The 27,721-nt window shown below is 41.4% G+C and overlaps 1 protein-coding gene across 1 annotated transcript in view; it reads left to right on the forward strand.

The window, feature by feature from the left end:
• LOC121581912 (protein Shroom3) overlaps positions 1 to 27,721 on the forward strand; it is a 165,130-nt gene that overhangs the window by 66,139 nt on the left and 71,270 nt on the right. The window contains exon 3 of the mRNA XM_041897311.2: positions 19,462 to 19,602. Within this exon, the coding sequence (XP_041753245.2) occupies positions 19,462 to 19,602 (141 nt within the window). The remainder of the gene's footprint in view (positions 1 to 19,461; positions 19,603 to 27,721) is intronic.

Genomic DNA, 27,721 nt, shown 5'->3' on the forward strand with positions numbered 1-27,721 from the left:
GCTTGTGTTCCTAGCTCCAACAGTGTAGTAGTGTCTAACAATTCACAACAATTCACACAAAGTAAAAGAAGGGAATTACGAAATATATAAATATTAAGACGAGCAACGTCGGAGTGGCATTGACTAGAATACAGTAGAATACAGTATATACATATGAAATGGTTAAAACAGTATGTAAACATTATTAAAGTGACCAGTGATTCTATGTCTATGTACATAGGGCCAGCAGCCTCTAAGGTGCAGGGTTGAGTAACCGAGTGGTAGCCGGCTAGTGACAGTTACTAAGTTCAGGGCAGGGTACTGGGTGGAAGCCGCCTAGTGGTGACTATTTAAAAGTCTGATGGCCTTGAGATAGAAGCTGTTTTTCAGTCTCTCGGGCCCAGCTTTGATGCACCTGTACTGACCTCGCCTTCTGGATGATAGCGGGGTGAACAGGCCGTGGCTCGGGTGGTTGATGTCCTTGATGATCTTTTTGGCCTTCCTGTGACATCGGGTGCTGTAGGTGTCCTGGAGGGCAGGCAGTGTGCGTTGAGCAGACCGCACCACCCTCTGGAGAGCCCTGTGGTTGCGGGCGGTGCAGTTGCCGTACCAGGCGGTGATACAGCCCGACAGGATGCTCTCAATGGTGCATCTGTAAAAGTTTGTGAGGGTCTTATGGGCCAAGTCAAATTTCTTCAGCCTCCTGAGGTTGAAGAGGCGCTGTTGCACCTTCTTCACCACGCTGTCTGTGTGGGTGGACCATTTCAGATTGTCAGTGATGTGTACGCCGAGGAAGCTTTTCACCTTCTTCACTGCGGTTCCGTCGATGTGGATGGGGGGCATGCTCCCTCTGCTATCTCCTGAAGTCCACGATCAGCTCCTTCGTTTTGTTGATGTTGAGGGAGAGGTTATTTTCCTGGCACCACTCCGCCATGTCCCTCACCTCCTCCCTGTAGGCTGTCTCGTCATTGTTGGTAATCAGGCCTACTACTGATGTGTCGTCTGCAAACATGAGGATTGAGTTGGAGGCGTGCGTGGCCACGCAGTCATGGGTGAACAGGAAGTACAGGAGGGGGCTGAGCACGCACCCTTGTGGGGCCCCTGTGTTTAGGATCAGTGTAGTGGAGGTGTTGTTTCCTACCTTCACCACCTGGGGGCGGCCCGTCAGGAAGTCCAGGACCCAGTTGCACAGGGCGGGATTCAGACCCAGGGCCCCGAGCTTAATGATAAGCTTGGAGGGTACTATGGTGTTGAAGGCTGAGCTGTAGTCAATGAACAGCATTCTTACATAGGTATTCCTCTTGTACAGATGGGATAGGGCAGTGTGCAGTGCGATGGCGATTGCATCGTCTGTGGATCTATTGAGGCGGTATGGAAATTAAAGTGGGTCTAGGGGATAAGGTGGAGGTGGAGGTGATATGATCCTTAACTAGCCTCTCAAAGCACTTCATGATGACTGAAGTGAGTGCTACGGGGCGATAGTCATTTAGTTCAGCTACCTTTGCTTTCTTGGGTACAGGAACAATGGTGGACATCTTGAAGCAAGTGGGGACAGCAGACTGGGATAGGGAGAGATTGAATATGTCCGTAAACATTGGTCAGACCAGCGTTGAATAGACTTTAGCACGGGTACTTCCTGTTTGTGTTTCTGCCTATAGGAAGGGAGGAGCACAATGGAGTCATGATCTGATTTGTCGAAGGGAGGGTGGGGGAGGGCCTTGTAGCCTTCCCGGAAGGGAGAGTAACAGTGGTCGAGAGTTTTTTTTTTTAAGCGTTTTTTAAGCGCCAGTACTACAGTACTCCTGCTAAGCCCAGCCCAGTACTACAGTACTCCTGCTAAGCTTCCGAGTATATTACTCACTAATGTTCAGTCCCTGGACAATAACGTTTACTTCATTATATTATTATTATTTATATATATTTTTTAAAGAGGTAGGGTTTCAGATGTTTTCGGAAGATGGGCAGGGACTCTGGTGTCCTACTTTCAGGGGGAAGCTGGTTCCACCATAGTGGGGCCAGGACAGAGAAGAGCTTGGACTGGGCTTAGCAGGAGTACTGTAGTACTGGACTGGGCTCTTCTCTCTCTCTCTCTCCAGTTAATGTCACCTCTCCTGGCTCTTACCGACACCTCTCCCGGCTCTTACCGACACCTCTCCCGGCTCTTACCGACACCTCTCCTGGCTCTTACCGACACAGACAGTACCATGACACCTACCACTTACCCCTTTTTCTATTTACTGTAAAGGGCTCTCCACAGTGATTTCACAATCTACGCATCTCCGTTTGCGTCGCCTTCCAAAAATTCTGCCGCACAAAAGCATGTGGAACTACGTAGCGAGCTATGCTAACAAACTTTTTTGGGGGCAGAGCTGTTTACAGTAATAGCCAGCGTGTAGAATAATACCCAAATATGCAAAAGAAGGATATTACACATTTCTACCTTTTGTGTACCTATTCAGGATACATCACCATGAAGAGAATGATATTCAAATCCATAGTTATGCATTTCTGTATAGTACAGATCAGGGGCCCATGATGTAATTCCATTACCGTAATTCTGTTAACGGATGTTAATCCACTTTACCTACTGTAATTCAATAGCCAAAATGTAAAAAAATTCTACTCAAGGTGTCATGTCATAGCTGACACCCCATTCTTTCTGCAGACATCTTTCAATCTTAATTCGGAGCAGATATTTAAGAGATTTTGGAAGATGTGGTCGCACACAAAACTGAGGGAGATTTTACGGTAATTCTGTTACCAAAGTTGTCATCTGCACAGTTCTTCCGTGGGTTCGATTCCCACGGGGGGCCAGTATGAAAATGTATGCACTCACTAACTGTAAGTCGCTCTGGATAAGAGCGTCTGCTAAATGACAAAAAAAAATGTAAAAATGTTGTAAAAGAAATCTGTATAAATTGTTCAAAGTTTTCCTTGTGCATAGAGTTGTATGGTTTGTTCAACTTTTAAAGTATGAAAATGTATGCACTCACTAACTGTAAGTCGCTCTGGATAAGAGCGTCTGCTAAATGACTAAAATCTAAATCAATGTTTTTTGTTTGTCATACATTTTAAAGTGAAAAATCTGAGTCAAAGCATATATAGAGTGGGCTCCAAAATGACTGGCACCCCTGACTGGCAATAATGCACAAACAATACTTCAAAAAATATAAACAATATAACTGCAACTCAAAATACCAACGTGAGAAATACTGTACTTTATACATTTTTTTATGGAACCAACCAAAATCATACAATTATTTAATACAAAATAAATGTAACCAAAATCAATGTTTCATCATTATTGGCACTCCTCATTTAGTACATTTAGTGCAACCACCTGTGGCAAGGGTAACAGCATGGAGTCTTTTCCTGTAATGTTTGACAAGGTTAAGGAACACATTTGGAGGGATTTTGGACCATTCCTCTATGCAGATCCTTTCAAGATTCTTCACATTCTTGGGTTTGCGCTTATCAACTGCCCTCTTCAACTCAGCCCACAGATTTTCGATTTCAGCCCACAGATTTTTCGATTGGATTGAGGTCCGGCGACTGAGATGGCCATGGCAGTACATTGATTTTGATGTCACAGAACCATTTCTGTGTGGATCTTGAGGTATGTTTTGGGTTATTGTCTTGTTGGAAAGTCCACCTCCGGCCAAGTCCCATGGCTGCCTGAATCCCATATTTCACAGTGGGTATGAGGTGCATCTCTGTTTCGACACCAAACATGCCGATGCTGTATCTGACCAAAACGTTCAATGTTGGTCTCATCTGACCAGAACACCTTCTTCCAGTCATAATTTAAATTACGTTTGGCAAACTCCAAGCGCTTGCGTCTGTGTCTTTGGGTCAGAAAGGGCTTTCTTCTGGCAACCCTTCCAAAGAGCCTGTGGTTGTGGAGGTGGCATCTGATGGTGCTTTTTGAAACCAATGCCTGCAATTCTTTCACAGTGATTCTTGTGGATTTTGTTGCTTCTCTCACCATTTTCCTCCGTATCCTGGGGGGCAAAATGCATTTGCGTCCTCTACCCATGAGGTGTTCAACTGTTCCATGTCTTAATTTTGTAATAATTGCCCTGACAGTGCTCAGTGGTATATTCAATCGTTTGTGGATCTTCTTGTAGCCATTACCAGATTTATGAAGGTCTACAACCATCTGTCTCTTTTGAACTGCCAGTTCTTTTGTTTTCTTCATGGTGTTGGATGACAAAGGGATATTGCATGCGTGTTACCTCATTTTTATACCCTAGTGAAACAGGAAGTAATGTAATGGCTCAATATAGTTCCATAAGACTTGGATCAACTTAAATAAGTGGAATTTAATTCCTGGTTTAATTTTGGTAGATGTTATTTACAATAATATTTAAGGGTGCCATTAATTGTGAAACCTTGATTTGGAGGACATTGATTTTTTATTAAATCAATAAATGATTTTGGTGGGTTCCATTGGAACATAATATAGTACAGTATTTCTCACATGTTGGAATTTTGAGTTTATCTCTATAATTATATTGTTTGTATTTTTTAAAGTATTGTTTGTGCATTGCCAGTCAGGGGTGCCAGTAATTTTGGAGCCCACTGTATATATATATATAACTCTGTATAGTACTCCACCTTGTTACTTTACCCAGAAATTGATAGGTAACTAGGTGGGTAAACTGTGGGTAAACTGTGGGTAAATAGGTGGGTAAACTGTGGGTAAACGCCATGGGTAAATATGTGACTACACCCTATTCCAAAAAACCCTTCTCTAATGTAACACTAGTAATTTCGAAATTGAAATATTGACATGTGCAATGTCCATATCGCAAGAGGCTGCTATTTACCCCGTTCTTTGACACCATTAATACAACAGAAACTACACTGCGGTACTTCCTCCAATGAGATGCGCTAGACTCCGTTCATTCACTCTCTACATGCACAGAGGATGCTGACCAATCACAAGCTGGCTCTCTCAGTCTGCATGGCATGCACATGCTGGCCAATCACAATCGTCCCCGCTTAGAGCGCTCAGTTAGATGCTGGTGAGGAGAGAAAGGGCTTTACCTCAGATGCTGGTGAGGGGAGAAAGGGCTTTACCTCAGTTAGATGTTGGTGAGGAGAGAAAGGGCTTTACCTTAGTTAGATGTTGGTGAGGACAGAAAGGGCTTTACCTCAGTTAGATGTTGGTGAGGACAAAAAGGGCTTTACCAAAGACAGTACAGTATGAGGTTTACAAACTCTGTGGCTTTACCTCAGAATGTGTGGGACACATGAGTGCTGCTAGTGCTAACGAGAACGTCGATTTGGTGCCAAAGAAGAATCTTCATTGGTATGGCAGTATTTCAGCGCATCTTCAGTGGTATGGCAGTATTTCAGCACATCTTCAGTGGTATGGCAGTATTTCAGCACATCTTCAGTGGTATGGCAGTATTTCAGCGCATCTTCAGTGGTATGGCAGTATTTCAGCACATCTTCAGTGGTATGGCAGTATTTCAACACATATTCAGTGGTATGGCAGTATTTCAGCGCATCTTCAGTGGTATGGCAGTATTTCAGCGCATCTTCAGTGGTATGGCAGTATTTCAGCGCATCTTCAGTGGTATGGCAGTATTTCAGCACATCTTCAGTGGTATGGCAGTATTTCAGCGCATCTTCAGTGGTATGGCAGTATTTCAGCACATCTTCAGTGGTATGGCAGTATTTCAACACATCTTCAGTGGTATGGCAGTATTTCAGCACATCTTCAGTGGTATGGCAGTATTTCAACACATCTTCAGTGGTATGGCAGTATTTCAACACATCTTCAGTGGTATGGCAGTATTTCAACACATCTTCAGTGGTATGGCAGTATTTCGGCTACAGGCAAATCGATATCAACCAAATGCAAGTGTTGTGAAAAAAGTGCCTCAGAGTTGTGGCAACAACAACACATTTATTCAATCATTTAAAGAATAAACATCCCCTGCTTTACGACGATTGCATGTTTGTTTTTTTAAAGCGCCCGACAGCAGCAAAGCCCCTCAGCCACGACCAGCCACGACCAGCCACGACCAGCCACGACCAGCCACAACCAGCCACCTACGTTAAACAGGCGTTGATTGCCAATGTGTTTTCAAGTGTAACGCCATACGAAAAACTATCCGCAGACACATAGAAATCACAGAGGCTATCACATAGCCAAAGACATGGTTCCTATTTACACAGTCAGCAAAGACGGCTTCAAGAAGATGATAAACAAGCTGGACAGGAGATACAAGATTCCATCTCGCACATATTTCTCCCAAGTCGCCATACCAACAATGTATAATAAAATGAAGGGAGAAAATGAAACGTGGCGTTGAATGACTGGACCAGACTCCAATGTTTTGGACACAGGCTGCACCTTGAAATCGGTAGGCTACATGTTACATGTATTTTCAGGCACTTTGACTTATCATTTCAATTATAATAATGATTGATTACTTATACATAATTACACAACCATCAGCTTCCTATTCCATCTGCAGCCTATGGCTGCCTGAATACATAATTAACTTAGGTTATTTAAGAACTCATAATGGTAAAATAGTAAAAAAGAACTCATAATGTAATTAATTAATTAATTAATTGGTGCTGCGCTTATAGAACACCATTTTGATGATCATGTTAAAATGGTATGTTTGTTAATATGTAGGTGTGATAATCGTATCTATTATTATATTACTATAACAATGTTGGAAAATATTTGTTTCATTTGGTTTTGTATTCAGTTATAAGTGCTGTTCTCGACCCTGACACTTGTTTTAACCTGTCTGGTGTCTGGTGGAATTACACCAAGTTTTTTTCACTTAAGTGTTTGAAAATCACAATTCATAATCGCAATTGCAATATCTGGCCCCCCCAAAAAATCACAATTAGATATTTTGGCCAAATCGTGCAGCCCTACCCCATAGGGCCATCACCCCCACCAGTCTGATGGGGGGGTGACCTGTTTCTCTGTTATTATGGATACCACCCAGGTTGTCCTGTCGCCAGGGCGCGTTGGCATGTGAGGAATGTGAAGGGAACGCTTGAACAGAAGGTTAGAGGGGCAAGGGGCGCATCTCACCCCCCCTTAACTCCTGTTGTCTGGTTTTAATTAGAATATGTAAATATGACAAAGCATGATGGAGAGACAGTCACAGGAAGATTGAACAAGCACAACTCTTCTTCAGAGATGAAAGAACATTGACTTTTTGTTTCAAGCAACAAAATAGAGTAAAAATGTCACATAACAGGAAAAAGTCCTGAGCTGGCCTAGTTTATATAGTAGCCATCCATCTGAGGAGAGGTGTGAACAGTGAATAGTGATTATGAGGGAGAGGTGTGAACAGTGAACAGTGATTATGAGGGAGAGGTGTGAATAGTGATTATGAGGGAGAGGTGTGAATAGTGATTATGAGGGAGAGGTGTGAATAGTGATTATGAGGGAGAGGTGTGAATAGTGATTATGAGGGAGAGGTGTGAACAGTGAATGGTGATTATGAGGGAGAGGTGTGAATAGTGATTATGAGGGAGAGGTGTGAATAGTGATTATGAGGGAGAGGTGTGAACAGTGAATAGTGATTATGAGGGAGAGGTGTGAATAGTGAATAGTGATTATGAGGGAGAGGTGTGAATAGTGATTATGAGGGAGAGGTGTGAATAGATTATGAGGGAGAGGTGTGAATAGTGATTATGAGGGAGAGGTGTGAATAGTGAATAGTTATTATGAGGGAGAGGTGTGAATAGTGATTATGAGGGAGAGGTGTGAACAGTGAATAGTGATTATGAGGGAGAGGAGTGAACAGTGATTATGAGGGAGAGGTGTGAATAGTGATTATGAGGGAGAGGTGTGAACAGTGAATAGTGATTATGAGGGAGAGGTGTGAATAGTGATTATGAGGGAGAGGTGTGAACAGTGAATAGTGATTATGAGGGAGAGGTGTGAACAGTGAACAGTGATTATGAGGGAGAGGTGTGAATAGTGATTATGAGGGAGAGGTGTGAACAGTGAATAGTGATTATGAGGGAGAGGTGTGAATAGTGATTATGAGGGAGAGGTGTGAATAGTGATTATGAGGGAGAGGTGTGAACAGTGAACAGTGATTATGAGGGAGAGGTGTGAATGGTGATTATGAGGGAGAGGTGTGAACAGTGAACAGTGATTATGAGGGAGAGGTGTGAATAGGGATTATGAGGGAGAGGTATGAACAGTGAATAGTGATTATGAGGGAGAGGTGTGAATATTGATTATGAGGGAGAGGTGTGAACAGTGAATAGTGATTATGAGGGAGAGGTGTGAACAGTGAACAGTGATTATGAGGGAGAGGTGTGAATGGTGATTATGAGGGAGAGGTGTGAACAGTGAACAGTGATTATGAGGGAGAGGTGTGAACAGTGAACAGTGATTATGAGGGAGAGGTGTGAATAGTGAATAGTGATTATGAGGGAGAGGTGTGAATAGTGAACAGTGATTATGAGGGAGAGGTGTGAATAGTGATTATGAGGGAGAGGTGTGAACAGTGAATAGTGATTATGAGGGAGAGGTGTGAATAGTGATTATGAGGGAGAGGTGTGAACAGTGAATAGTGATTATGAGGGAGAGGTGTGAATAGTGATTATGAGGGAGAGGTGTGAACAGTGAATAGTGATTATGAGGGAGAGGTGTGAACAGTGAACAGTGATTATGAGGGAGAGGTGTGAATGGTGATTATGAGGGAGAGGTGTGAACAGTGAACAGTGATTATGAGGGAGAGGTGTGAATAGTGATTATGAGGGAGAGGTGTGAACAGTGAATAGTGATTATGAGGGAGAGGTGTGAATAGTGATTATGAGGGAGAGGTGTGAACAGTGAATAGTGATTATGAGGGAGAGGTGTGAATAGTGATTATGAGGGAGAGGTGTGAACAGTGAATAGTGATTATGAGGGAGAGGTGTGAACAGTGAACAGTGATTATGAGGGAGAGGTGTGAATGGTGATTATGATGGAGAGGTGTGAACAGTGATTATGAGGGAGAGGTGTGAACAGTGAACAGTGATTATGAGGGAGAGGTGTGAATAGTGAATAGTGATTATGAGGGAGAGGTGTGAATAGTGAACAGTGATTATGAGGGAGAGGTGTGAATAGTGATTATGAGGGAGAGGTGTGAACAGTGAATAGTGATTATGAGGGAGAGGTGTGAATAGTGATTATGAGGGAGAGGTGTGAACAGTGAATAGTGATTATGAGGGAGAGGTGTGAACAGTGAACAGTGATTATGAGGGAGAGGTGTGAATGGTGATTATGAGGGAGAGGTGTGAACAGTGAACAGTGATTATGAGGGAGAGGTGTGAATAGTGATTATGAGGGAGAGGTGTGAACAGTGAATAGTGATTATGAGGGAGAGGTGTGAATAGTGATTATGAGGGAGAGGTGTGAACAGTGAATAGTGATTATGAGGGAGAGGTGTGAACAGTGATTATGAGGGAGAGGTGTGAATGGTGATTATGAGGGAGAGGTGTGAACAGTGAACAGTGAGTATGAGGGAGAGGTGTGAACAGTGATTATGAGGGAGAGGTGTGAATAGTGAATAGTGATTATGAGGGAGAGGTGTGAATAGTGAACAGTGATTACGAGGGAGAGGTGTGAATGGTGATTATGAGGGAGAGGTGTGAACAGTGATCATGAGGGAGAGGTGTGAATTGTGATTATGAGGGAGAGGTGTGAATGGTGATTATGAGGGAGAGGTGTGAATAGTGATTATGAGGGAGAGGTGTGAACAGTGAATGGTGATTATGAGGGAGAGGTGTGAATGGTGATTATGAGGGAGAGGTGTGAACAGTGAATGGTGATTATGAGGGAGAGGTGTGAATGGTGATTATGAGGGAGAGGTGTGAATGGTGAATTATGAGGGAGAGGTGTGAATGAGAGAGAGAGAGAGAGAGAGAGAGAGAGAGAGAGAGAGAGAGGTGTGAACAGTGATTATGAGGGAGAGGTGTGAATGGTGATTATGAGGGAGAGGTGTGAACAGTGAACAGTGATTATGAGGAGAGAGGTTGTGATTATGAGGGAGAGGTGTGAACAGTGAATAGTGATTATGAGGGAGAGGTGTGAATAGTGATTATGAGGGAGAGGTGTGAACAGTGAATAGTGATTATGAGGGAGAGGTGTGAATAGTGATTATGAGGGAGAGGTGTGAACAGTGAATAGTGATTATGAGGGAGAGGTGTGAACAGTGAACAGTGATTATGAGGGAGAGGTGTGAATGGTGATTATGAGGGAGAGGTGTGAACAGTGATTATGAGGGAGAGGTGTGAACAGTGAATAGTGATTATGAGGGAGAGGTGTGAATAGTGATTATGAGGGAGAGGTGTGAACAGTGAATAGTGATTATGAGGGAGAGGTGTGAACAGTGAACAGTGATTATGAGGGAGAGGTGTGAATGGTGATTATGAGGGAGAGGTGTGAACAGTGAACAGTGATTATGAGGGAGAGGTGTGAATAGTGATTATGAGGGAGAGGTGTGAACAGTGAATAGTGATTATGAGGGAGAGGTGTGAATAGTGATTATGAGGGAGAGGTGTGAACAGTGAATAGTGATTATGAGGGAGAGGTGTGAACAGTGATTATGAGGGAGAGGTGTGAATGGTGATTATGAGGGAGAGGTGTGAACAGTGAACAGTGAGTATGAGGGAGAGGTGTGAACAGTGATTATGAGGGAGAGGTGTGAATAGTGAATAGTGATTATGAGGGAGAGGTGTGAATAGTGAACAGTGATTACGAGGGAGAGGTGTGAATGGTGATTATGAGGGAGAGGTGTGAACAGTGATCATGAGGGAGAGGTGTGAATTGTGATTATGAGGGAGAGGTGTGAATGGTGATTATGAGGGAGAGGTGTGAATGGTGATTATGAGGGAGAGGTGTGAATAGTGATTATGAGGGAGAGGTGTGAACAGTGAATGGTGATTATGAGGGAGAGGTGTGAATGGTGATTATGAGGGAGAGGTGTGAACAGTGAATGGTGATTATGAGGGAGAGGTGTGAATGGTGAATTATGAGGGAGAGGTGTGAATGAGTGATTGAGGGAGAGAGTGAGACAGTGAATGGTGAGAGAGAGAGAGTGAATGGTGAGAGAGAGAGAGTGAGAGAGTGAATGGTGAGAGAGAGAGGTGTGAACAGTGATTATGAGGGAGAGGTGTGAATGGTGATTATGAGGGAGAGGTGTGAATGGTGATTATGAGGGAGAGGTGTGAATGGTGAATTATGAGGGAGAGGTGTGAATGAGAGAGAGAGAGAGAGAGAGAGAGAGAGAGTGTGAACAGTGATTATGAGGGAGAGGTGTGAATGGTGATTATGAGGGAGAGGTGTGAACAGTGAACAGTGATTATGAGGGAGAGGTGTGAATAGTGATTATGAGGGAGAGGTGTGAACAGTGAATAGTGATTATGAGGGAGAGGTGTGAATAGTGATTATGAGGGAGAGGTGTGAACAGTGAATAGTGATTATGAGGGAGAGGTGTGAATAGTGATTATGAGGGAGAGGTGTGAACAGTGAATAGTGATTATGAGGGAGAGGTGTGAACAGTGAACAGTGATTATGAGGGAGAGGTGTGAATGGTGATTATGAGGGAGAGGTGTGAACAGTGATTATGAGGGAGAGGTGTGAACAGTGAATAGTGATTATGAGGGAGAGGTGTGAATAGTGATTATGAGGGAGAGGTGTGAACAGTGAATAGTGATTATGAGGGAGAGGTGTGAACAGTGAACAGTGATTATGAGGGAGAGGTGTGAATGGTGATTATGAGGGAGAGGTGTGAACAGTGAACAGTGATTATGAGGGAGAGGTGTGAATAGTGATTATGAGGGAGAGGTGTGAACAGTGAATAGTGATTATGAGGGAGAGGTGTGAATAGTGATTATGAGGGAGAGGTGTGAACAGTGAATAGTGATTATGAGGGAGAGGTGTGAACAGTGATTATGAGGGGAGAGTGTGAATGGTGATTATGAGGGAGAGGTGTGAACAGTGAACAGTGAGTATGAGGGAGAGGTGTGAACAGTGATTATGAGGGAGAGGTGTGAATAGTGAATAGTGATTATGAGGGAGAGGTGTGAATAGTGAACAGTGATTACGAGGGAGAGGTGTGAATGGTGATTATGAGGGAGAGGTGTGAACAGTGATCATGAGGGAGAGGTGTGAACAGTGATCATGAGGGAGAGGTGTGAATTGTGATTATGAGGGAGAGGTGTGAATGGTGATTATGAGGGAGAGGTGTGAATAGTGATTATGAGGGAGAGGTGTGAACAGTGAATGGTGATTATGAGGGAGAGGTGTGAATGGTGATTATGAGGGAGAGGTGTGAACAGTGAATGGTGATTATGAGGGAGAGGTGTGAATGGTGAATTATGAGGGAGAGGTGTGAATGAGAGAGAGAGAGAGAGAGAGAGAGAGAGAGAGAGAGAGAGAGAGAGAGAGAGAGAGTGTCTGTAGATGGAGGCCAAGCAGCAGAGTTTTTACATAGTGTCTGTGGGGCGGGTTTTAGATGACTGCCCTATCCAGGTCAGTTTCATGCATATTAATTGATGGTAGTGGTTACAGTTTAGACATGATGATGCTGTATTTACAGTATGTCTTTACTACTACTACTACTACTACTACTACTACTACGGTCTTCAGTGAGCATGTGAGGGATATAGGATCATACACCATGTTGGTTGTTAGTAACCATGACATAACAAAGCAGTTCGATAATAAGGCATGTGCCTGAGCTCTCTCTGTAGGAGACGCCAGATTTGGTATTTTAATAAACACAATATCCTCCAAATCGGGATTCAGTGTATTCCCATTAAAGCTACTCATTGTATTAGGCTGAGATCAGTAGCTGGAATATTGTACGTTGGAATCTGTCCTAGATTCTCAGGACAAAACACTGTTTCAAATACAGCAGGACCGTAGAGTTAAAGGAAGGAGAAGCAATAGAGGCCCTGAAACTGTCACGTTTCATCTGGATGATGTAATGTACTGTGCGCACACTACCGTTCAAAAGTTTGGGGTCACTTAGAAATGTCCTTGTTTTGGAAAGAAAAGCCCATTTTTTTTGTCCATTCAAATAACATAAAATTGATTAGAAATACAGTGTAGACATTGTTAATGTTGTAAATGCCTATTGTAGCTAGAAACGGCTGATTGTTAATGGAATATCTACATAGACGTACAGAGGCCCATTATCAGCAACCATCAGTCCTGTGTTCCAATGGCACCTTGTGTTTGCTAATCCAAGTTTATCATTTTAAAAGGCTAATTGATCATTAGAAAACCCTTTTGCAATTATGTTAGCACAGCTGAAAACTGTTGTGCTGATAAAAGAAGCAATAAAACTGGCCTTTTTGAGACCAGTTGAGTATCTGGAGCATCAGCAATTGTGGGTTCAATTACAGGCTCAAAATGGCCAGAAACTCGTCAGTCTATTCTTGTTCTAAGAAAAGGAGGCTATTCCATGCGAGAAATTGCAAAGAAACTGAAGATCTCGTACAACGCTGTGTACTACTCCCTTCACAGAACAGCGCAAACTGGCTCTAACCAGAATAGAAAGAGGAGTGGGAGGCCCCGGTGCACAACTGAGCAAGAGGACAAATACATTAGGGTGTCTAGTTTGAGAAACAGATGCCTCACAGGTCCTCAACTGGCAGCTTCATTTAAAAAGTACCCGCAAAACACCAGTCTCAACGTCAACAGTGAAGAGGCGACTCCAGGATGCTGACCTTCTAGGCAGAGTTGCAAAGAAAAAGTCCAGTGTCTGTGTTATTTTGCCCATCTTAATCTTTTCTTTTTATTGGCCAGTCTGAGATATGACTTTTTCTTTGCAGCTCTGCCTAGAAGGTCAGCATCCCAGAGTCGCCTTTTCACTGTTGACAATGAGACTGGTGTTTTGCGGGTACTATTTAATGAAGCTGCCAGCAATTTCTCGCATGCAATAGCCTTCATTTCTCAGAACAAGAATAGACTGACGAGTTTCAGAAGAAAGTTCTTTGTTTCTGGCCATTTTGAGCCTTTAATCGAACCCACAATTGCTGATGCTCCAAATACTCAACTAGTCTCAAGAAGGCCAGTTTTATTGCCTCTTTAATCAGTACAACAGTTTTCAGCTTCGCTAACATAATTGCAAAAGGGTTTTCTAATGATCAATTCGCTTTTTTAAATGATAAACTTGGATTAGCAAACACAACGTGCCATTGGAACTCAGGATTGATGGTTGCTGATAATGGGCCTCTGTACGCCTATGTAGATATTCCATAAAAAATCAGCCATTTCAGACTATTGGGGCCATATTTAGATTGTCATTTCAATGTATGGAATGTGTATATGAACCAATCAGAGAAGAGTTAACCTCATAAACAATGATGCAGTGTTTCCCCTAGGAGGAGGAGTGTGGGGGGGGTGAAGTCTCCCGAGTGGCGCAGTGGTCTAAGGCTGTGCCACTAGAGATCCTGGTTCGAATCCAGGCTCTGTCGTAGCCGGCTGTGACTGGGAGACCCATGGGGCGGCGCACAATTGGCCCAGCGTCGTCCAGGGTAGGGGAGGGAATGGCCGGCAGGGATGTAGCTCAGTTGGTAGAGCATGGCGTTTGCAACGCCAGGGTTGTGGGTTCGATTCCCACGGGGGGCCAGTAAGAAAAAAAAAATAATAATGTATGCACTCACTAACTGTAAGTCGCTCTGGATAAGAGCGTCTGCTAAATGACTAAAATGTAAAAATGTGAAGCAGACTGAACAAGGTTCTCCTCTAGGATTTTGCCTGTGCTTAGCTCCATTCCGTTTATTTGTTTTATCCTGAAAAACTCCCCAGTCCTTAACAATTACAAGCATACCCATAACATGATGCAGCCACCAATATGCTTGAAAATATGGAAAACCTCCCCGGTCTTTGTTGTTGAATCTGTGTTCGAAATTCACTGCTCGACTGAGGGAGATTACGGATAATTGTATGTGTGGGGTACAGAGATGAGGTAGTCATTCAAAAATCATGTTAAACACTATTATTGCACACAGAGTGAGTCCATGCAACTTATGAGACTTGTTAAGCAAAGTTTTACTCGTGTGTATGTGTATATATATATATATATATATATATATATATGTTTGTTTTTTTAATCATATTTTTGGCAGTGATGTTATTATTACAAGCGAAATGCTTGTAATTGGTTACGTCCCAAATAGCCCCCTATTCCCTACATAGTGCACTACCTTTGACTAGGGCCTATAGGGCTCTGGTTGAAAGTAGTGCACTATGTAGGGAACAGGGTGCCATTTGGGGCGTAGCCATTGTCTTACGTCAGTTAGTGCGACAGCTTCTTACGTCAGTTAGTGCGACAGCTGTCTGCAGTGCTAGTCCATGTCAGAGCTTTACATTAGAATGACGTAGCTGTTATAAGACAATGAAGCTAGAGGAGAATTTGTGGTGGAATGCCGTGATGTGCCTTCCTGATCACAGGAGAATTCACTTTTTTTCTGGGTATTTTGTGGTTTATTGGATAGAATGGAGATGAGATATGGGAGAGAGTGCTGAAATATTCCAACCCATGATGCAGTGGTGTAGGTGTTCTGGAGGCAGCGGCTTAGACCACCCTAGACCAGAGGAGAATTCAGTTATGGTTTATGATCTAGGGATGGCTTAGATGTTGACCTTCTCACTACAGATGAACACAGAGATAGGGAACCAATGTAGTATTGTACCAACCCAGCGTGGACTCTCTACAGTGAATGGTCCCATACTTGAAGTGAACCACTAAACCAGTTGTGGTCAGTGGTGTAAGTTGAGCAGGACTCTTTACCGTCCCACTGCCTTCTTCATTCGGGGGTTGCACGTGCATCAGGGCAGTGGCATCACTGGTAGTCTAGACTCTAGCTAACCACCATATACTAACATATCCACACAACTCTAGCTAACCACCATATACTAACATATCCACACAACTCTAGCTAACCACCATATACTAACATATCCACACAACTCTAGCTAACCACCATATACTAACATATCCACACAACTCTAGCTAACCACCATATACTAACATATCCACACAACTCTAGCTAACCACCATATACTAACATATCCACACGACTCTAGCTAACCACCATATACTAACATATCCACACAACTCTAGCTAACCACCATATACTAACATATCCACACAACTCTAGCTAACCACCATATACTAACATATCCACACGACTCTAGCTAACCACCATATACTAACATATCCACACGACTCTAGCTAACCACCATATACTAACATATCCACACAACTCTAGCTAACCACCATATACTAACATATCCACACAACTCTAGCTAACCACCATATACTAACATATCCACACAACTCTAGCTAACCACCATATACTAACATATCCACACAACTCTAGCTAACCACCATATACTAACATATCCACCACGACTCTAGCTAACCACCATATACTAACATATCCACACAACTCTAGCTAACCACCATATACTAACATATCCACACAACTCTAGCTAACCACCATATACTAACATATCCACACAACTCTAGCTAACCACCATATACTAACATATCCACACAACTCTAGCTAACCACCATATACTAACATATCCACACGACTCTAGCTAACCACCATATACTAACATATCCACACAACTCTAGCTAACCACCATATACTAACATATCCACACAACTCTAGCTAACCACCATATACTAACATATCCACACAACTCTAGCTAACCACCATATACTAACATATCCACACAACTCTAGCTAACCACCATATACTAACATATCCACACGACTCTAGCTAACCACCATATACTAACATATCCACACAACTCTAGCTAACCACCATATACTAACATATCCACACAACTCTAGCTAACCACCATATACTAACATATCCACACGACTCTAGCTAACCACCATATACTAACATATCCACACGACTCTAGCTAACCACCATATACTAACATATCCACACAACTCTAGCTAACCACCATATACTAACATATCCACATGACTCTAGCTAACCACCATATACTAACATATCCACACAACTCTAGCTAACCACCATATACTAACATATCCACACAACTCTAGCTAACCACCATATACTAACATATCCACACAACTCTAGCTAACCACCATATACTAACATATCCACACAACTCTAGCTAACCACCATATACTAACATATCCACACGACTCTAGCTAACCACCATATACTAACATATCCACACGACTCTAGCTAACCACCATATACTAACATATCCACACGACTCTAGCTAACCACCATATACTAACATATCCACACAACTCTAGCTAACCACCATATACTAACATATCCACACGACTCTAGCTAACCACCATATACTAACATATCCACACGACTCTAGCTAACCACCATATACTAACATATCCACACAACTCTAGCTAACCACCATATACTAACATATCCACACAACTCTAGCTAACCACCATATACTAACATATCCACACAACTCTAGCTAACCACCATATACTAACATATCCACACGACTCTAGCTAACCACCATATACTAACATATCCACACAACTCTAGCTAACCACCATATACTAACATATCCACACGACTCTAGCTAACCACCATATACTAACATATCCACACGACTCTAGCTAACCACCATATACTAACATATCCACACGACTCTAGCTAACCACCATATACTAACATATCCACACAACTCTAGCTAACCACCATATACTAACATATCCACACAACTCTAGCTAACCACCATATACTAACATATCCACACGACTCTAGCTAACCACCATATACTAACATATCCACACGACTCTAGCTAACCACCATATACTAACATATCCACACGACTCTAGCTAACCACCATATACTAACATATCCACACAACTCTAGCTAACCACCATATACTAACATATCCACACAACTCTAGCTAACCACCATATACTAACATATCCACACAACTCTAGCTAACCACCATATACTAACATATCCACACAACTCTAGCTAACCACCATATACTAACATATCCACACAACTCTAGCTAACCACCATATACTAACATATCCACACAACTCTAGCTAACCACCATATACTAACATATCCACACAACTCTAGCTAACCACCATATACTAACATATCCACACAACTCTAGCTAACCACCATATACTAACATATCCACACAAGCCGCTAGCCAGCCAGCCCATATATCATTAGTTAGAAGATTATCAATATTACATTAGAAAGTTATTATTTAAGAGCATTAAAGATAAATCACAATCAGTAAAACATTATTTTTTTTAAACAGCAAGCTAAATAACAGATTTACATCAATCATCAACATCAATCATCAGCTGAAAGCCTTACCTTCTTTTCCCGATGTCAATCATGATCTTTAGGAAGCGCTGTAACTAGCTTGCTTACAATTTGTGATAATAATAAATACAAATAATAATAAGCCATTTAGCAGATGCTTTTATCCAAAGCGACTTACAGTCATGCGTGCATACATTTAAATTTTTTGTGTGTATGGGTGGTCCCGGGAATCGAACCCACTACCTTGGCGTTACAAGCGCCGTGCTCTGCCAGCTGAGCTACAGAGGACCAGTGAGGACCAGAGGATGAGTGAGTGTGGTCGTTGCCTAAATAAATATATATATATTTTTTTCTCTACAGAGGCAGTTGGAATGTTATGAATTATGAAAGTCTTGTATTTGTTATTTTTTTTTAGCACCTGCCCCCTGAGATATCTGTGCACGACCCCGATGTTGAGTCACATCCAGACCTATCTAAATCCTTCTTCACCTCATTGTTTTCTTCCCAGCACTCCCAGTCGTTATCTGTCTAATAACCAGGAAATCTAACAAGAGTCTGTGTTTCCTCAAACATGTCCCATCTGAGTCAAAGGTGCAACGACCAAAATTAGCCATAAAAAAAAAAAAAAACCCAGCAGGTGTTATTTCACATGCTATTTGACAGAAGCCTGTGACCTGGGCACGTCTAGTGGCCGCTGCCTTCAGACCAGGAGAGAATTGGTGTGGGTTTGAATCACTTCTTACTCTCCTGTTCATTACCACTGTCCCAAGTAAACAGGAAAAGGAGTCGACCTTTGCCAGTCAGGTGGCTAAACCTAAAGTGGGTCAGCTCGTGGTTGTGGCATGGTACTTCTACAGCTTGGCAGGTTGCACACTACCAGATTCCACATTATAGCCTAACCACCACAGGCTTGTTTTTACGTAGGAAGGTGCTCAGGTCTCTCCAGACACCACAAAACAGCTGTCAAAAAGCTTCACTCTGTTTGCTGGGTTGGGAAAACATACTAGGTGTTGATGCTTGGTTAGTGTGGTGTGGGGAAATGGTAAACCACATAGTAAATAGTTGTCTCCGTGTTTTCTCACCATGACGAGCAGTGCTAAAAAAAAGGGAGTTTTTTTTCCCCTCCCTGCTGACTGTTCTGTCCCTGTTTGTCCTCTATAGGGAGTGCTGCCCAGGCCCCTGCTGTGGCGAGCCCACCCCTCTGACACTGCCTTCAATCGGCCCTCCCTCGGACCGCCACGGACCCCCCAGGGAGACCCGTGGAGGATGTTCTGGAGGAGTTAAACTACGTATCAAGAACAGGTCAGTCCTGGTCTAGTGTCTGTGGGCCGGTTTCCTGGTCACAGATATAGTATTTGGGAATTTTTAATTCTCCCTGACTGTCTAGTTTTTATTTTTGGCGATTGTTAGTTCTCAAAGATGATCTTATTTAAAAAATATATAGGTCCATTATCTTTTCTACGTACTTTATATCTGGTTTTAGTCGTTTAAGTTTACACAAACGCTTTACCATCCAGACATTTTTTGTTTAGTTTTTTTGTACTTTTACCCCTTTTTCTCCCCAATTTCGTGATATTCAATTAGTAGTTACAGTCTTGTCCCATCACTGAAACTCCCGTACGGACTCGGGAGAGGCGAAGGTCGAGAGCCATGCGTCCTCCGAAACACGACCCTGCCAAGCCGCACTGCTTCTTGACACACTGCTCGCTTAACCCGGAATCTAGCCGCACCAATGTGTCGGAGGAAAAACACCGTCCAGCTGGCGACCGAAGTCAGCTTGCAGGCGCCCGGCCCGCATCAAGGAGTCGCTAGAGCGCGACGGGACAAGGAAATCCCGGCCGGCCAACCCCTCCCCTAACCCGGACGACGCTGGGCCAATTGTGCGCAGCTTCATGGGTCTCCCGGTCACGGCTGGCTGTGACACAGCCTGGGATCGAACCCGGGTCTGTAGTGACGCCTCAAGCACTGCGATGCAGGTTCTCCTGTTAATTGAAATGTATTCCAGGTGACTACCTCATGAAGCTGGTTGAGAGAATGCCAAGAGTGTGCAAAGCTGTCATCAAGGCAAAGGGTGGCTACTTGAAGAATTTCAAATATTAAATATATTTTGATTTGTTTAACACGTTTTTGGTTACTACATGATTTCGTATGTGTTATTTCATGGGCCCTGTTTAGAAGTAGAGCACTTTACAGGGAATAGGGGGCCATTTTGGGACACAGCAAAGGAAGATCTGATCTTAAGGATGCACCGTTATCATGACCACTTCCTCCTCCGTGTGTTTCAAGCCGCACGGGAACAGGAAATGAGGGGAATTTAAGCAGGAACTGAAGACTGATGATGCCTGTGGCCAAGAGACACTGGCGCATCTCTCCACTTGTGCGCTCTCCAAACTCCCGCCAGTTGAGAGCGCTTTGTTTCCACGTTGAAAATGTCTGCCGTTGCTTTCACAAGTTAAAAAATGATATTTGTTAAATCCACATTTCATATTATTCTACAGTAATTGCTAGCGTTTCACCATTCCATCCCCTTACCGTTTTTTTGCAACATTTTGCAATTTCTGATTCATGTTTGAAACATTGTTACGTTTTAATTTGCCTCTTCTGATGTTTATAGCGTTTCTGGCGTTTGCGACACTCACGAGGGAGAAGTTGTTATGATCATTATATTTTCGGTAACATGTATTTCGTTCCCGTTTAGTCCTGGGAGCTTCTCAGTCGCCGTCTTGTCTCTGTGAACATGGATGCACCTGGCCTGCACGCCAGAATAGGTGTGGCCAGATGTATTATGGGTATGCTCTGGTCAGTTGGGTTTTGGTAATCATTAGGGGAGGCTGTATCCCAGCCTGGTAGACCCAGCCTGTGTCTTGTTGGTAAAGACAGGTTTTGGCTGTTTATAGGTTTTGGGCTTTTGAAGACTGACCATTTTAAAGTAATCAGTTTGTATTGTAAATGTTCACCATCACCAGTGCTGTGTAGTTAAAACCAACCACCTGTTGCACCTCTGCCTGTCTCCCGCTGAATCTTTGTCCTTAGGACTGCTAGAAGGTCGCTATTTTACAATGCCACTGTGTCCTCTCTTTGTGTGGCATCCTGGTTGGGAAAACAGTTAGGCTTAGTCACTGGCTTGAACTTATAATGGAATCAGTGTGTGTTTTGATAGTCATTGTGTGTGAAAGCGGATGCCACTATATCGTTGCTGTTTGACTGCTGGAGTTAGCTTTCCTGCTGCTTTCCTCTGTAGAGAAGAGAGAGGACATCCATCCTAGCATCTTCATATCTCATCAAAACAAAACACCTCAATGCTGCTCCTTACCCAGTTTCCATTCTCCTCCATCCTCATCACAACAGAACAGTTTTCATTCTAGCTCCATCCTCATCACAACGGAACAGTTTTAAGAGTTTCTCTGTGCATAAATAAAAGCAGAGCTCTGTGCAAACAGGCAGAACGTCTATAAATATATGACCTCAGAAACAGATCAGTCGTTGAGTTTAATCCTAATATGGCTGTCCCATTGGGTGGATTTCACATGATGTAGTGGAGTGGAGCGCCGGCCATTTCAGTTGGTTCCGTTTCAGTGGAATGTTCAAAGTGAACGGAATGATTCAACAATGTTCCAAACGTTCTGTATCCCTTCTGTTGTCTCTGTATGTGTCCAAAATGGCACTCTGTTCCCTATATAGTGCACTATTTTTGACCAGAGCCCTATGGGTCCTGGTCAAAAGTAGTGCACTTTAAAGGGAATAGGGTGCCATTGGGGATACAGACACTTATAAATAGATGGATGTTATTGGAGGACCTGTGGAGGCATTGCCATAGATACCCCCTGTAATACCATAGCACCGTAGTTTCACTGTGTACACAACACTACCAACCAAATCTCTCTGTGTAGACCTAGGCTAGGGCCTCGCTGTGTTAAGGCTGTGCAGTGCAGAGTATGTAGAGTGGAAAAAGGACTTACTAAGAATTTATAAGCTTTGGCTTCTGTGCAAACTGGCCTTTTACTGTGGGAGCAGAGCAGACTGGTTGGAGCTTAGTTTCTCCATCTACTGTATGTCATTTGGCAGTTTGAACTTAGAACCCAGTTGCTATGGGTGATCTTTGTTCTCTTAAATGGGATATTCTAGAGTTTACTGAAGATTCTCTCTCTGTTTTGTAAGTTGTATTTATCCAACTGATCTATTAGATAATATTGTATATTTATCCCTTGTGATCAGTCTAAGGTTAGGCCCATATATATAGAACACAATATATGGTGTATCTCTATGGTTACAGATATAGAACACTATATGGTGTATCTCTATGGTTACAGATATAGAACACTATATATGGTGTATCTCTATGGTTACAGATATAGAACACACTATATGGTGTATCTCTATGGTTACAGATATAGAACACTATATATGGTGTATCTCTATGGTTACAGATATAGAACACAATATATGGTGTATCTCTATGGTTACAGATATAGAACACTATATATGGTGTATCTCTATGGTTACAGATATAGAACACTATATATGGTGTATCTCTATGGTTACAGATATAGAACACTATACAGTGGGGCAAAAAAGTATTTAGTCAGCCACCAATTATGCAAGTTCTCCCACTTAAAAAGATGAGAGAGGCCTGTAATTTTCATCATAGGTACACGTCAACTATGACAGACAAATTGAGAAAAAAAAATCCAGAAAATCCTATTGTAGGATTTTTAATGAATTTATTTGCAAATTATGGTGGAAAATAAGTATTTGGTCACCTACAAACAAGCAAGATTTCTGGCTCTCACAGACCTGTAACTTCTTCTTTAAGAGGCTCCTCTGTCCTCCACTCGTTACCTGTATTAATGGCACCTGTTTGAACTTGTTATCAGTATAAAAGACACCTGTCCACAACCTCAAACAGTCACACTCCAAACTTCACAATGGCCAAGACCAAAGAGCTGTCAAAGGACACCAAAAACAAAATTGTAGACCTGCACCAGGCTGGGAAGACTGAATCTGCAACAGGTAAGCAGCTTGGTTTGAAGAAATCAACTGTGGGAGCAATTATTAGGAAATGGAAGACATACAAGACCACTGATAATCTCCCTCGATCTGGGGCTCCATGCAAGATCTCACCCCGTGGGGTCAAAATGATCACAAGAACGGTGAGCAAAAATCCCAGAACCACACGGGGGGACCTAGTGAATGACCTGCTGAGAGCTGGGACCAAAGTAACAAAGCCAACCATCAGTAACACACTACGCCGCCAGGGACTCAAATCCTGCAGTGCGAGACGTGTCCCCCTGCTTAAGCCAGTACATGTCCAGGCCCGTCTGAAGTGCATTTGGATGATCCAGAAGAGGATTGGGAGAATGTCATATGGTCAGATGAAACCAAAATATAACTTTTTGGTAAAAACTCAACTCGTCATGTTTGGAGGACAAAGAATGCTGAGTTGCATCCAAAGAACACCATACCTACTGTGAAGCATGGGGTTGGAAACATCATGCTTTGGGGCTGTTTTTTCTGCAAAGGGACCAGGACGACTGATCCGTGTAAAGGAAAGAATGAATGGGGCCATATATCGTGAGATTTTGAGTGAAACCCTCCTTCCATCAGCAAGGGCATTGAAGATGAAACGTGGCTGGGTCTTTCAGCATAACAATGATCCCAAACACACCGCCCGGGCAACGAAGGAGTGGCTTCGTAAGAAGCATTTCCAAGGTCCTGGAGTGGCCTAGCCAGTCTCCAGATCTCAACCCCATAGAAAATATTTGGAGGGGAGTTGAAAGTCTGTGTTGCCCAGCGACAGCCCCAAAACATCACTGCTCTAGAGGAGATCTGCATGGAGGAATGGGCCAAAATACCAGCAACAGTGTGTGAAAACCTTGTGAAGACTTACAGAAAACGTTTGACCTGTGTCATTGCCAACAAAGGGTATATAACGAAGTATTGAGAAACTTTTGTTATTGACCAAATACTTATTTTCCACCATCATATGCCAATAAATTCATTAAAAATCCTACAATGTGATTTTCTGGATTTTTTTTCCTAATTTTGTCTGTCATAGTTGACGTGTACCTATGATGAAAATTACAGGCCTCTCTCATCTTTTTAAGTGGGAGAACTTGCACAATTGGTGGCTGACTAAATACTTTTTTTCCCCACTGTATATGGTGTATCTCTATGGTTACAGATATAGAACACACTATATGGTGTATCTCTATGGTTACAGATATAGAACACTATATATGGTGTATCTCTATGGTTACAGATATAGAACACTATATATGGTGTATCTCTATGGTTACAGATATAGAACACTATATATGGTGTATCTCTATGGTTATAGATATAGAACACTATATATGATGTATCTCTATGGTTACAGATATAGAACACTATATATGGTGTATCTCTATGGTTACAGATATAGAACACTATATATGGTGTATCTCTATGGTTACAGATATAGAACACTATATATGGTGTATCTCTATGGTTATAGATATAGAACACTATATATGATGTATCTCTATGGTTACAGATATAGAACACAATATATGGTGTATCTCTATGGTTACAGATATAGAACACAATATATGGTGTATCTCTATGGTTACAGATATAGAACACTATATATGGTGTATCTCTATGGTTACAGATATAGAACACTATATATGGTGTATCTCTATGGTTACAGATATAGAACACTATATGGTGTATCTCTATGGTTACAGATATAGAACACTATATATGGTGTATCTCTATGGTTACAGATATAGAACACAATATATGGTGTATCTCTATGGTTACAGATATAGAACACTATATATGGTGTATCTCTATGGTTACAGATATAGAACACTATATGGTGTATCTCTATGGTTACAGATATAGAACACTATATATGGTGTATCTCTATGGTTACAGATATAGAACACAATATATGGTGTATCTCTATGGTTACAGATATAGAACACTATATATGGTGTATCTCTATGGTTACAGATATAGAACACAATATATGGTGTATCTCTATGGTTACAGATATAGAACACTATATATGGTGTATCTCTATGGTTACAGATATAGAACACTATATGGTGTATCTCTATGGTTACAGATATAGAACACTATATATGGTGTATCTCTATGGTTACAGATATAGAACACTATATATGGTGTATCTATATGGTTATAGATATAGAACACTATATATGGTGTATCTCTATGGTTACAGATATAGAACACTATATATGGTGTATCTCTATGGTTACAGATATAGAACACTATATATGGTGTATCTCTATGGTTACAGATATAGAACACTATATGGTGTATCTCTATGGTTACAGATATAGAACACTATATATGGTGTATCTCTATGGTTACAGATATAGAACACTATATATGGTGTATCTCTATGGTTACATATATAGAACACTATATATGGTGTATCTCTATGGTTACAGATATAGAACACTATATGGTGTATCTCTATGGTTACAGATATAGAACACTATATATGGTGTATCTCTATGGTTACAGATATAGAACACTATATATGGTGTATCTCTATGGTTACAGATATAGAACACTATATGGTGTATCTCTATGGTTACAGATATAGAACACTATATATGGTGTATCTCTATGGTTACAGATATAGAACACAATATATGGTGTATCTCTATGGTTACAGATATAGAACACTATATATGGTGTATCTCTATGGTTACAGATATAGAACACTATATGGTGTATCTCTATGGTTACAGATATAGAACACTATATGGTGTATCTCTATGGTTACAGATATAGAACACTATATATGGTGTATCTCTATGGTTACAGATATAGAACACAATATATGGTGTATCTCTATGGTTACAGATATAGAACACTATATATGGTGTATCTCTATGGTTACAGATATAGAACACAATATATGGTGTATCTCTATGGTTACAGATATAGAACACTATATATGGTGTATCTCTATGGTTACAGATATAGAACACTATATGGTGTATCTCTATGGTTACAGATATAGAACACTATATATGGTGTATCTCTATGGTTACAGATATAGAACACTATATGGTGTATCTCTATGGTTACAGATATAGAACACTATATATGGTGTATCTCTATGGTTACAGATATAGAACACTATATATGGTGTATCTCTATGGTTACAGATATAGAACACTATATGGTGTATCTCTATGGTTACAGATATAGAACACTATATATGGTGTATCTCTATGGTTACAGATATAGAACACTATATATGGTGTATCTCTATGGTTACAGATATAGAACACAATATATGGTGTATCTCTATGGTTACAGATATAGAACACTATATATGGTGTATCTCTATGGTTACAGATATAGAACACTATATGGTGTATCTCTATGGTTACAGATATAGAACACTATATATGGTGTATCTATGGTTACAGATATAGAACACAATATATGGTGTATCTCTATGGTTACAGATATAGAACACTATATATGGTGTATCTCTATGGTTACAGATATAGAACACTATATATGGTGTATCTATATGGTTACAGATATAGAACACTATATATGGTGTATCTCTATGGTTACAGATATAGAACACTATATGGTGTATCTCTATGGTTACAGATATAGAACACTATATGGTGTATCTCTATGGTTACAGATATAGAACACTATATATGGTGTATCTCTATGGTTACAGATATAGAACACTATATATGGTGTATCTCTATGGTTACAGATATAGAACACTATATATGGTGTATCTCTATGGTTACAGATATAGAACACTATATATGGTGTATCTCTATGGTTACAGATATAGAACACTATATATGGTGTATCTCTATGGTTACAGATATAGAACACTATATATGGTGTATCTCTATGGTTACAGATATAGAACACTATATATGGTGTATCTCTATGGTTACAGATATAGAACACTATATATGGTGTATCTATATGGTTACAGATATAGAACACTATATATGGTGTATCTATATGGTTACAGATATAGAACACTATATATGATGTATCTCTATGGTTATAGATATAGAACACAATATATGGTGTATCTCTATGGTTACAGATATAGAACACTATATGGTGTATCTCTATGGTTACAGATATAGAACACAATATATGGTGTATCTCTATGGTTACAGATATAGAACACTATATATGGTGTATCTCTATGGTTACAGATATAGAACACAATATATGGTGTATCTCTATGGTTATAGATATAGAACACTATATATGATGTATCTCTATGGTTATAGATATAGAACACAATATATGGTGTATCTCTATGGTTACAGATATAGAACACTATATATGGTGTATCTCTATGGTTACAGATATAGAACACTATATATGATGTATCTCTATGGTT

This window comes from Coregonus clupeaformis, chromosome 15 (assembly GCF_020615455.1).
Source record: "Coregonus clupeaformis isolate EN_2021a chromosome 15, ASM2061545v1, whole genome shotgun sequence".
NCBI lineage: Eukaryota > Metazoa > Chordata > Actinopteri > Salmoniformes > Salmonidae > Coregonus > Coregonus clupeaformis.